This window comes from Myodes glareolus, chromosome 4 (assembly GCF_982192425.1).
Source record: "Myodes glareolus chromosome 4, mMyoGla1.1, whole genome shotgun sequence".
In the NCBI taxonomy this organism is placed as follows: Eukaryota; Metazoa; Chordata; class Mammalia; order Rodentia; family Cricetidae; genus Myodes; species Myodes glareolus.
The window spans coordinates 83,184,838-83,197,438 of record NC_142029.1 but is presented as its reverse complement, the minus strand read 5'-3'; the positions used below and the strand labels follow the sequence as shown (position 1 = coordinate 83,197,438).

Below are 12,601 nucleotides of genomic sequence, written 5' to 3'. Positions count from 1 at the left end.
AGCATGTTTCTTTTTCTTTGAGCCCCAAACTCTCAGCTTGGTAGATGAAGGTTGTTGTTGCTCTGATAAGTTAGTGACGGTAAAATATGTGTACCATCAGACCCTTCTGGGATGAGGCCACTGTTACTACCACTGGTCACTTCAGTCATATCCTCTGGGACAGTATGGCTGGGCCTAACCTCAGACACAGGGAGGGTTCAGACATGCAGAGGCTATGAGATGACTCTTTTCCCTCTTCCCTGGGCTCTGTCCAACAAACATGTGAGAAACATGGCCGAAAGTACTCTCGCAGGATGGTATCCTACTCAGAACAATGGGTGGGCCACACAGAATTTGTGTTTTCTATCTAAGGCTACATCACCCTGAACACACCAGATCTTAGAGTCAGATGGTTTGTGGTGATGTTTTGCTTGTGATCTAACAAATAAAGCTTGCCTGAAGATCAGAGTGCAGAGCCAAACCATCACTATATATATACATATATATATAGTGTGTGTGTGTCCAGAATGGTTAGTACTTGTGTGGCATAATTGTCTCTCATATCACTCCCACATTATAATTTGGTTAATAAAACCTGTCATGTTGTTTATTTCCTTTGGGCTAACGTGTTAAAACTGGATAGCTTACCTGGCAGCAATAGTCAGGTCCCTAGGACTGAACTACCAAGCTTGCAACCAACCCATCCCAAATAGGAAAGTGTTCTTCCCGCTTAGCTGTACTCTCTGAGATAAAGAGCCTTTATACCCATACTAGTGGGGACCTCAGACCCGCGCATATAGAATGAGCCCGAAGGAAGGCAGGCAGTAGACAGGATCACAGCAGCGGATGGGCCGTCTCTGGAGGGAGGTACCTGAAAAATGTTCTGTCACCCAGATACGCTCGTCACTCTTGTTAGCAGACTCTCTTATCCAAGTCCCAAAGGTCTCTCTCACTTTTAGTACTTGGGTTGGGTTTCCAATCGAGGTGATCATGGATTCTGTTAGAGGAAAACCAAGTTACTCGCCTGACAGTTAGGACAATTAAGGCATACAGTTTTGAATTTCCAAACAATTTTTGTGTGTGGTGAATCTTGGGCCTGTGCAGTCTGGTGAAGTAGCACTGGCACTGAGGCCCAGCCCAGGGTGCCCAGGGAGCCCAGGGAGCCCAGGCTGTGTACCTGTTTGCGGAGAATGGCGCTCATTTACTTTCTCATCAACTTTCCCCACCAAGGTGTCATCATTTGGTATGGCGCACGTCTCACCTAAAACGGCAATGGTCAAAGCAGATGCTATTGCCATAGCAAGGTTATATAGGCTTATATCTATAACCTCACTTCCTCGCCAAGACCCGTATATATCCATTATAACATTTCTGCCATGTTTCTTGGTTGCTTGCTTTTTAGCAGTCCCTAGCCATATGCTCCCCGACAGTGTTTCACTGTGATAGCTGGGTTCGTTCTCTGGAAACCTCTAGAAAGAACACTATTGCAAACAATGCAGTTGTTTGGGGAAAGTCAGAGAGAATCCCTCTGGTGAGGGTCCTCCTCCACACCTGCTGCAGAAATGGCAGGTCATGTTGTCCCTCACGGTTTAAGACAGGCAAGGCAGTCTGGGTAACCACTCAGGTTCTAAATCCACGGCTGAAATATTTTTCATTGTTATGGCCCTTTGTTTCTAGGGAACTTTTGAACTGAGCTGGGCCAGGTGGTTCCTTGGGTGTCTGTTTTCTGTCTGTAAGCCAGATACACGGATAACAAACCCTAGGGCAGTCAAGGGAATCAGAAGGACTAAGTCCACAGCACTGAGGCTGGCCACATGGTCTGCCGCTAAGTGGCGGCGGAGGACGGCAGAGAGAGCGTAGACATGGTAGACGGGGCACTCTGGGTTCCCCTCCCCCAGCACACACAGTAGATCCTGATGGAGATGCAGTAATCATTCTCTGCCAGGTTTAGCCGAACTGACCACCCCACTATCTTCCAGCATTTCACTCTCTCGGGAATTTGTTGCCACAGTTAACAGCTGAGCCCTCAAGATGTTGCCCTCGGGTGACCTAGTGACACTGTGTTCTTCCGTTGTAACAGGAATTAAAAAGCAAACCAAATAAAATTCTGCTGCAGTTGGGGGGAGGGAAGAAGAGAAATGGAAAAGGGCAGGGAGAGCCGTGAGGGGAGGGCTGAGAGGTTCAGCGCTGGCCTGTCACGGTCCTTGTGCCTGGGACACAGATGCTGGCCTATCGTGGTCCTTAGGCCTAGGACACGGACACTGGCCTGTCATGTCCTCGTGCCTGGGACACGGACCCTGGCCTGTCATGATCCCTGTGCCTGGGGCACGAATTCAGACTTCCCTGTGAGCATATTGTGGAAGGGATCTCATTTAGGACAACATCTCCATCTTTCAAAATCTGGTCACAAAGTCTGGAGAGGTGTCATCAGCAGAAGGAGTGGACTCCCTGGGGGCAGAGCGCGGTACCTGAACACTGGCTGTTGAACGTGTTTGGCTGCCGAGGGCCTTTGGATTTTCTGCTTCCAGGGGGGCCTGGGGGCCCTGGGGGTCCAGGCGGGCCAGGAGGGCCTTGGTCACCTTTGGCACCTAGAGAGAAGAAGGGAGAGAAACTGATGAAGTGTTTTCCACAGAGACAGTTTCCCGTTAGGGAAAGAGAAGAGAGCAGCTCTGGGGTGCCCCTGTGTGCACCCCTTCCTAGGGACGACTGCCAGAGTAGGTCCTGGGGGTTCATTCTGTGCAGGATCTGTGCCAAGTCCCTCTGTGAGGGGGTGTGGGGATCCTCTCTGGAGAATTTTGCTAAGAAGTGGTGGTTAATTTAAGGTCACAAGTAACTAGGTCAGGGTCCTGGCTGCAGTGTCTCTCAGCAGACCTGACCTCTGTTAGTGCAGGGCTAGGGGACCCCAGTTCTGACTGCTTAGAATCCTGAAGGGACTCTTTTCTTCTTCCTCTCCTCTCCCTCTTCTTCCTCTATTTATTCCTCACCTTTCTCTTTTCCCTGGCTCCCCTTCCTTCCGTCCTTCCCATTCTTCTTGTGCTGGGGAATTAAACCTGGAGCCTCTTGCAAGCTGGGGAAGCACTTTATTACTGAACTATACCCCCATCTCCTAAGGAAATTGATTACCATCCAATCCTAGAGCCTATGAGAATGCCTGTGAGGAGACTGGTCACCTGTCACCTGAAACCCTCAGCACTCTACAGTCGTCAGGTAAGAGAAGCACCCCAGAGTACGGTGGAACAACCACAGTCTAGTCAGACTGCCTCTGTTCACGTTGTGGCCTTGGTCTTACCAAGCAGTCAGACTTGAAGTGACCCCGCTACCTCCGCCTCCCCATGCTGGGATTTCAGGCAGGACCCTCCACACCCTATTGATCAGGGTAATGAGTTAAATTATTCACGTTAGGTACCAGACTTAGACTTGTCCGAATGGACAAAGGTGCACAACTTTGAAAATGTAGAATGTCGTGCTGAGCATCTTGGTACAGTATCGTGGTGCTGAGCTGTAGTCCCAACACTTAGAAGGTGGAGCACAGGGCAAGGTCAATCTCTAGCTCCAGGCTAGCCTGGGGACAGAAAGCCTTTTCTCAAACAAATCAGGAAAGGAAGAATTTTGAAACAGGCCACAGAGCAGAGGGCCAGAGAAGATCAAAGCTACCAGAGTGGTCAGGACAGGGCGAGTCTCTGCACCCTGGCATCTGGGTTGGACAGGGTGGGTCTCTGTGCCCTGGTGTCTGGGTTAGACATGGCTGGTCTCAGTGCCCTGGCGTCAGAGAACCTACCTGTCAGAAGCACATCGTTGGACACATCTCCCTTGTCTCCCTTTTCACCTTTCTGCCCCGGTGGGCCCTCATTTCCAGGAGAGCCCAGTTCACCAGCATCTCCCTTTTCTCCCTTTTCCCCTGGGTTTCCCGTGGCTCCAGGTAACCCTGTAGGGGGAAATGACATATTAACTCATGCACACAGTTCTGGTTCCCTCTTTGTAATGATTGTGATTTTGTGGAGCAGTTTTGTAAACCAACCATGAAATCCTTCACCACCCTTCCAGCGATGCTGCTCCACACTTATTATGGGATGGTGTTTCCCAGTGACTCTGGGGGACAGCTTTGAGAGCATTTTAGAGAGGAGGCAATGATGGCTTGAGTAAGCCACCGTCCCGCAGAAGGTGACCGTGTCATTAAGAGGACCATGGCTCGGCACAGCCACTGCCATCTACGCTCTTTATTTCTTAAGCAGAATGAGTGGTGGGCTGGGCTGGCACCGCGGCTTAGCAAAGTTGAAATGGTGGTGGTAAGGGATGCTAAGCTCACAACGGAGGGCGGATGACCGGCTGACTTCACTTGCTGTTACTTCCCTGTCATGAAGGCTGTAACCTCTAACTTACAGCCAGAATAAGCTTTTGGCTCCATAAGTTGCTTCTGTCAGCTGTGTGGTTGCTACAACAAGAAAGGATGATCAGGAAACATGGAGAGTAAGGTCAATGTGGGATGGGAGTAAGGTCAAGGCAGGATGGGAGTAAGGTCAAGGCAGGATGGAAGTAAGGTCAAGGCAGGATGGAAGTAAGGTCAAGGCGGGATGGGAGAAAGGTGAAGGAGGGATGGGAGAAAGGTCAAGGCAGGATGGGAGTAAGGTCAAGGCGGGACTGTAAATATCGACTGTGGATCAACCTGGCCTGTTCAAGCTTGTTTTGTTCTGTTATTATTTTCCCTGTGCATCCACAGCCACCTTTCCTGGGAATAGTCTAGTTCTCTGCTAGGCTAAGACTTTTTCAAGGCTCCACCCAATACCTGGTCAACACACTAGAATTGAGCTTTCAGGGAAATTTTCTAAATGCTAATTTGTAGCCAAAACTAAATGAGCACATTCCAAGTTACCCTAAATGTGTTCTGTAGTTAACTTCCCGACACCACAGATTCCAGAATTCGAGTCGTTCAGTAAATGTAGTTCAGTATATTGACAAACAAGGAAAGGCATAGCTCAACGGGTGCCAAAAGGCATGTGATGGCATTCAGCATAGTTTCAAAGATATTCTCATCAAAAGGAATAAAAAGGAACTTCCTCATTCTGCAAGAGAGAGTCTGTGAGAAATGTTGGCATCATCCTTTCCCACCGGAAGGCTACATACATTAATATCCAGAACAAGGCAAAGTTAGTCACGTGCCTCCTCTTTGTCTAACGTTCCTCTGGAGACAGAAAGCTTGATCTTCCAGGGAAGAAGAGACACAAGGCTCACTGATTGGGGGTGGACATTAAACCTATCTTAATGCGAAACTGGGCTGATTGTTTATGTAGAACATTTCAAGGAATCTTTTATAAAGAGTAGCCTGAAGTCACAAGTACACAAGGATCTTGGGGTTCTGAGAGAAGAAGGTGAGTCCACCAAGAATTGACCGGATAGAAGACTCCTTATCTCAAGAAACAATTGTTCATTTGGCAAGTGTCCTCTGAAGATACGGCTTGATAGCGATGATACTCAAAGGAAGGTTGCAGACATCAAGGAAGAGCCAGGCACATCTGTGAGTGTGAGCACATCCTTCCTCTCAATGTCCGTAACCAAGGTGACGTGGAATCTTCTGTCTGCTAAAATTGCCTGCCAGTTCCTTGCCCCTTCTGTAGGTCCCATCAAAGTAACCGCCCACCCACCTTTCTCCCTATGTCCCACTCATTTGACTAACTCCTAATTAGTCACTCACTGGGATGGTGAAGTCTTGCCTCTAGCTTGTTTGTTTTGTTTTTAGATCTCACTAGATAGTCCAGGCTGGCCTCAAACACACAGCAATCCTCTGCCTCCCTTTGGGATTCCTGGTGTGCACATCACAGCTGGTTTACGTGAGGCTTCAGGCTAACCCAGGGCTTTGTCCTTGCTAGACGATTGCTTGACCAACTGAGTCACATCTCCAGCCCATATCTGGAACATTCTACCTATGCCAACCATGCTGCAATCCATCATAATGGTTCTAAAGCAGCATTTCTTAACCTGTGGGTCATGACCCCTTGGGGGTGGGGGAGGGGTCAAATGACCCTTTCACAGAGATCGCCTAAGACCATTGGAAAACACAGATATTTGCATTATGATTCATAACAGTAGAAAAATTATAGTTATGAAGTAACAATAAAAACAGTTTTATGGTGGGGTCACCACAACATGAAGAATTGTATTAAAGGGTCTCAGCATTAGGAAAGTTGAGAACCACTGTTCTAAATGAATAAAAAAAATTCTTAAATTGGAAGGCACTGTAGAATTTGTTTATATCAGTTCCTATCCAAGCCTCAACCTTGTCTGTGCTACCAGTTATTCATTTGGCTCTGTTTGTTTGAAGCCGGGTCTTCATAGCCCTGGCTGTCCTGGAACTCACTCTGTAAACCAGGCTGGCCTTGAACTCACAGAGATCTTCCTGCCTCTGCCTTCTGAGAGCCAGAATTAAACATGTGCACCACTATGTCTGGCCACAGTTGAGTCATCTCAGGGCTTTTCAGTGACAGAGATTTTTCACCTCAGATTGCGTCACAGGGGCTGGGCTTTAGGTCAGTGGTAGATTACTCGCCTAGCGCAGGGTCCTGGATTCAGTCTCCAGCATTACAAAAGCATGAAATCAAAATGTAGGGAAGAAAATATTGCCGGCTAGATTCCAGCTAATTGTAAGAATAACCTAGAGCTGGGCCTGGTGCCATGCGGAGATTGGGAGTTTAAGGTCATCATTGGTTACCTAGAGAATCCACGGCAAACCTGGGCTCCCTGTGACCCTGTCTCAGAAAACAACACAATAGTCTAAATGAAACGAAACATGTGAATTCCAACCATCATGGAGAGGACACAGTGCAGGAGGAGGTATAAATAGGAACAGTATGTGCTCTGCCTACTCTGCACCTACAGTGACCTATTGTTGAGCAGGGAGTCATGAATCGGAAGTCAATCTTCACCGCAGTACTGGGAGCTCATGGCTCTGGGTCAATCCTGCTCAGGGGACACTGGGACTTCTGGCTGAAAAGTGATCAAAGTCCTTATCTGGGCCCCCTGTGTGAGAAGGAATCCCTTTGTTCGTATTTTAAATGAGCAGTTTGGCATATTATGTAAAGGAGACAAAAGACGGGTGGTTGCTATAGAGTTCCGCCTGCACGGTGCATGCGCCAAGTGCTCCTGACACCTCCTAAAGACTGCAGCCCACATTCAGCAGCACCCGGGGAAATGGTGTGAGATGCTCACACCTTGGATTTCCAGCCCCTTATTCTAACTTGAGAGTGTGCCTGCACCGCCCTCTGATTCCCCTTCCTTTATCCTAGCCCTCTCTTGCACGCCTTTCCTTTCTCAAAAAGGCCATATGAATACTAGCAAAGTGTTCATTTTGTAATGTAGCCCTGGCAGAGTTAGTATTTAGAGCTATCAGAGCCTTTGTTTGAGGGTACATTTTGCCTCCTAGCTGAGGTGTGCATGGCCATTTTTCAGCTTTTGGTCAAAGACAGTGGTGAATGTTTTGCCTACAAGCAATCTGTCTTTGCCATATGTGTGTGTGTGTGTGTCTGTGTGTGTGTGTGTCTGTGTGTGTGTGTGTGCGTGCACATTATTTGAAGGACATATATTGATATCATTTATCTTCCATCACTCTTCACCATATTATTTGTAATAGTAATAATAATAATAATAATAATAATAATAATAATAATAAAAGCTGGGTGTGATGGTCCACGTCTTTAATCCCACCACTTAGAAGGCAGAAGCTGTCAACTCTCTTGTGCATTTGAAGCCAGCCTGGCCTACATAGTGAGTTCCAGGCCAGTCAGAACTATGCAGAGAGACCCTGTCTCAAAAAAACCAAAAAGAAAACAAAAGATTGATTGTGTGCGGGGTGGGGTGAGGTGGGGTGTGCACATGTGGAGATCAGAGGACAACTTGTAGCAATCATTTCTTTCCTCCCCCACGGGGGTCTTGGGAATTGAGCTCTGGTCATCAGACGCGTACAGAAAGCACTTTACTGCTAAGTCATATCATTGGCCCCATCATACTTTTTGAGATGTGGTCTCTTTACTGAAGTTGGAGCTTGATGTTTTGTCTCCAGGGCAGGGGCCATCTGCCTGCCCCTGCCACTCTCCAACCGGGGCTACAGGGACACACCATCACACCTGTTTTTTTTTTTAACTATCACATGGACAAAGCATCCTCTGTTGGTAATCTGCCTTGGCCACCCGTTGGCACCACCCAACCGTCATTCACTGGGTGCACAACATCTTCTACCCTGATGCAGGTTAGGTCAGAGCTGCCAGCCCTGCCTGCACAAGGACACTGTAGCATGGAATGACCTGCAACCTGGCATCACTTGTCCCGTGACTCCTCACTGGTTCTGAGTTACAACCTGATAGAGAAGAAGGGTCAGATTATCCCCGCCTAACGCCGGAGGGAGAAACGGCTCTCCTGTTTTCTTCTGGGGTCGTCCACTCGAAACAGTGCCACAAAGCTTGTGATGACTCCAGGCTGGGGTCAGCTTCACTGTCTTCACATCAGGGGGTGAGGGAGTACAATTTATTTTGGGCAATACCATCTGTCACTAACTAAGGCAAAGCGGAGGGGCAAAACCCAATCTCAAGCCGTGCATTAAAAGGAGAGCAATATTTTTGTTTTTCTTAAAGTGAAGATTTGATTTTTAGAGAAGACATCATAACTGACTCTTAAAAGAGAAAAATATGAGGCAGATGGAAAGAAATCAAACACTTGGTTCTGAGGCCCTGGGAGGCCAGACTTCATGGAAGATGCTGGTACATAACTGACAATCAAGTCTCTCATTCCTAACTCCAAAACTAAGACAGGGTTTCCAACCTCATGCAGGAAATGTCCACCCAGCTTCCTTTTGGTCAGGACAACACAGAAGGGAGAATAAATTAGGCAGAGAGACAGTACAACGGGTTCTCACTTATATATGGAGGTAGGGTTGATCCCAAAGGAGCAGAATGTAGAGCAGTGTTTGCCAAACCTGGACAGGGTGGGGGCCCTGGAAAGGGAGTTTCATCTGTGTAGAGGGAATTGGACAGAGGAACAGCTGCACTGCAGAAACAAAACAGGGCACCAATAGTTGATGGGGCGCTAACAGAGATGGCTTGGGATATTCCCAATATAAAGCAGTTGTGTAGTCTGAGACAGGGTCGCATGTAGTCCAGGCTGTTCTTGAACTCACTGTGTGGCTGAGACTGCCTTTGAAACCCAATTCTGCTTTCAGGAAGGTGTGTGTGTGTTATAATTAATGTGACAGTTGCCCGGATCTGACTATTACATCTTGTTTCAGTGTATTGAAAGTCACACTACATCTCTGTAATATAATTGCAATTATATACGTCAATTAAAAGCATGTTAATAGTATATATAGTTTAAATATAGATATTATTTTAAAATGTTATAAAATATATACTCTAAATGAATTATAAATTACTTGGTTTTGAATAAATTATAAATTACATGGTTATGACAGAATGAAGGGAGGATTTTTTTTTTTAGCTAAAATACTGCCTGTTGGTAATGTAGCTCAGTTGGTAGGGTGTTTGCGGGCATGTACAAAGCCCTGGGTTCAACCTCCAGCAATACATTAAACATGCTTGGTGGCTCATCTCTGCAATCCCATTTCCTGGGATGGAGGCAGTGGATCAGGAATTTAAGGTCATCCTCAACTATTTAAGAAGGTTGAGACTAGTCTGAGCTACAGACCTTGTCTTTTTGTGTTTTTTTTTTTAAAAAAGATTTATTTATATCTTGTCTATGTGTTCTGCCTGCATGTGCGCCTGAAGGCCAGAAGAGGGCGCCAGATCTCATATAGACTATTGTGAGCTATGGTGCTGTTGCTGAGAATTGAAATCATAACCTCTGGAAGAGACGCTGGCTAATACTAATAAAGAATTTGTTATGTGTCCAGACGACCCTAACAATTCATATATACTAACTCGCCTTCCCCAAAGCACTGTGAGGTTAATAGGCTTGTTATCCTCATTTTATGACTAGGGAAATTGGAATGCAGAGATCGTGCAGCCTGCTCAAGGGCTCACAACTGGTCAGTGTGGAGCCAGGGCCCATACCAAGCCTCTGGGCTCCAAGTCCAGTTTTGTTCTTGTTTCTGAAGTTGAAAGCTACGAAGGTGTTGACTTTTCTGGAAACACTCAGATTAAAGTCTTAAGCTCTGCTTCTTCATGTCGGTTTTTCTCTGCAGCTACTACGGCTTAGCCACGAAGCACCCACAAGAGGCTTGTGTGTTGAACGCTTGCTCCACTCTGTCCCGCTCACACACAGCGATGATTGGACCACAAAGGTTCTGCTGTCACAGTGGTTTGGCACACTGATGTATTCAGCATGGGATGGCCTTATGGGAGTGTGGTGGGCAGGGCTCGGCTGGAGGAATGGTCACTGAGGTCTTACCTTTGAAGGGCATTTTTTTCCCTCATCTTTTCCTGCATTGTTTTCTACTTCCTGGCTGCCACAGGTAAAAAGATTTCGCTTGCCATGCCCTTCTACCAATGAGGCTCTGCCTTCCATAGGTCCAGAAACATATAGCCAGCTGTCATGCCTGGACAACTCTAAGCTTCAAGCAGAAATAAGCCTTTTCTCCTTTCTACTGTTTGCGTTAGGTGTTCTGTCATAGTGGTCAAAACTAGATGAATATAGGACCTTGTCCCGGCTCCTACTCTCCCTAGTCCTGCTTTTGAAGGCCGTTAGCTCCGAGGCTCATGCCTAGCTAGTTTGGGTCCACGCCAATACTCAAGGGTGGGCTCAACCTGCAAACCCAGGGTTTCTATATTTCTACAGTTCTTTCGCTGGGGCCTTCCCTCTTCTTAACTCCAACATGCTAATCACCTCTCAGCCTCTCTGCTTAGTTCTCCTGCAGAAACTGTGTTCCACACAGGGTCCTGTCTATGCAAAGCTCCTCCCCTGCTTAACCCCTTCCCAGCGTTCCCTTTGGATCCCTCTGCTGACCCCTTTCTAGGGGTCACTAGATGTCGCTGTCTCTCGGGGTTCCAATCTAGATCCCCCCCCCCCACCTCAGTGATCATCCCCATACCTGCCCACAAGCTCTCGGGATGACTCTCTAGGTATGCTTCAAGTCCTGGGGTTCCCTCTGCCTGGACGCCTGCATTTCCAAGTCCCCTGAATATTTTAAGGTACCTCAGCTTAGTACATCCCATGGTGTGCCCATGACTTCTTCCCTAAGGCTGAATTAGGCCAGGCTGCATACCTCAAAACCAGCAGTCCATGAGGGTCCAGCTAGGCAGGACAGTCTTTCTATACTTTATCAGTACCGCTGAAGTCACCCTCAAACATTATTCCATTCCATCGGTTTTTCTTCACCCTCCTCTATCCCTGCCTCGGCTCCCTCTCACTCCTGAGTTGGTGCCACAGTGTTCTCCAGGGAGCAGCCAACATGGTATTTGGAAAGGTAGATCCAATCCCTGAGACCCCTCAGGGGTTTCTCGCTGCTCTCCAGACACAGCTGGACCCCTTGTGGTCCTGCCATTCTCTTCCCCTGAAACCGCCTCTGGCTTGGGAATTGTTGAAGAGGGAAGGTCTCAGGATCTGCTTCCAGGTGACCTAGACAATGTCTCCCTGGCTCTGGAACCCCAGCTGGCTCAGAACTGAGCGACAGTTCAGTGATCTCTGTCCACAGAGCCTCCATCTTTCTCCAGCTAGAACAGTCTATGCTTGAACACACTGATTCCCACCTCTCCCAGTCATCGTGTCAGCTTCATGAAGGGGCAGCGGCTCGGAGAACCAGCTCCTCCAGCATGATCTATTTTTGCAGGACGAGCAACTTGATAGAAGTGAATTAACACTGAATTTCAACTCAGGCTTAGAATCAAGGTCCTCCACCCACTCACACTTAAGGAGAGGGTTTCTGAAGTCCCTAGCATCTGCATGAAGACCAGATAGCATCAGAAAAGACTTTGTTGCCCTCCCGCACCTGACTGGGGGCTGAAGGACCAGTCTCTCCTTATAAGATCATGACTGTCCATTGGGCTCATTCAAACTCCAGATAGGATCATTATCAATGCAAGCTAATTTCCATCTCAGAGCCAATCATTCTCCACAGTCATTACTGACAATACTTCTCTATAGGAAAAGGGGCGTGTGCAGGTTTCTGGAGGGGACTGAGCCACGACTCCCTGCAGGTGAGTATATTGATGCCTTTCTTGTGTCAAGTGTCCTGGTCAGTATGTTTCAGTGAACATACAGTGGGAGGGAGGGACTCCCTTTGTCTCTCCAAAGGCTAAGCAGTTCCATCCCTTCTGGACCAATGTCTAGACTAGCGCCTGCCCACATAAGCATGCTTTCCATAAGTGAATGAAATTTTCTGTCTTTCTTATGGTGTCATGAGGACATGACTACTTAATCACGTGTCCTCAAGCTCAGGGCTCTGTCCCGAAACATTTAGGAAGCTCTCCTTCTCTATCTGCCCCATATCCACTTCCAACATGGTCCTCCCCACCCCAAGCCTGCCCCTGGAATATTAATTTTCTAGCCTTTGCCGTAAGTTCAATGTCTTCCCGGGATACACCAAATGGTTGCACATCGCTATTCTGTGCCGACGAGCACTGGGAGTTGTAATTACTCTCCTGCCCTGTAATTGCCATGGTAATTGCTGGCCGGGTGAAGTCTGAGT

The 12,601-nt window shown here is 47.6% G+C and overlaps 1 protein-coding gene across 1 annotated transcript in view; it reads right to left on the bottom strand.

Moving 5' to 3' along the window:
* Gldn (gliomedin) overlaps positions 1-12,601 on the bottom strand; it is a 49,562-nt gene that overhangs the window by 7,229 nt on the left and 29,732 nt on the right. Inside the window, exons 5-8 of the mRNA XM_048417351.3 lie at positions 3,758-3,904; positions 2,448-2,567; positions 1,157-1,240; positions 851-976 (exon numbers count right to left, since the gene is read on the bottom strand). Coding sequence (XP_048273308.3) covers positions 851-976; positions 1,157-1,240; positions 2,448-2,567; positions 3,758-3,904 — 477 coding nt within the window. The remainder of the gene's footprint in view (positions 1-850; positions 977-1,156; positions 1,241-2,447; positions 2,568-3,757; positions 3,905-12,601) is intronic.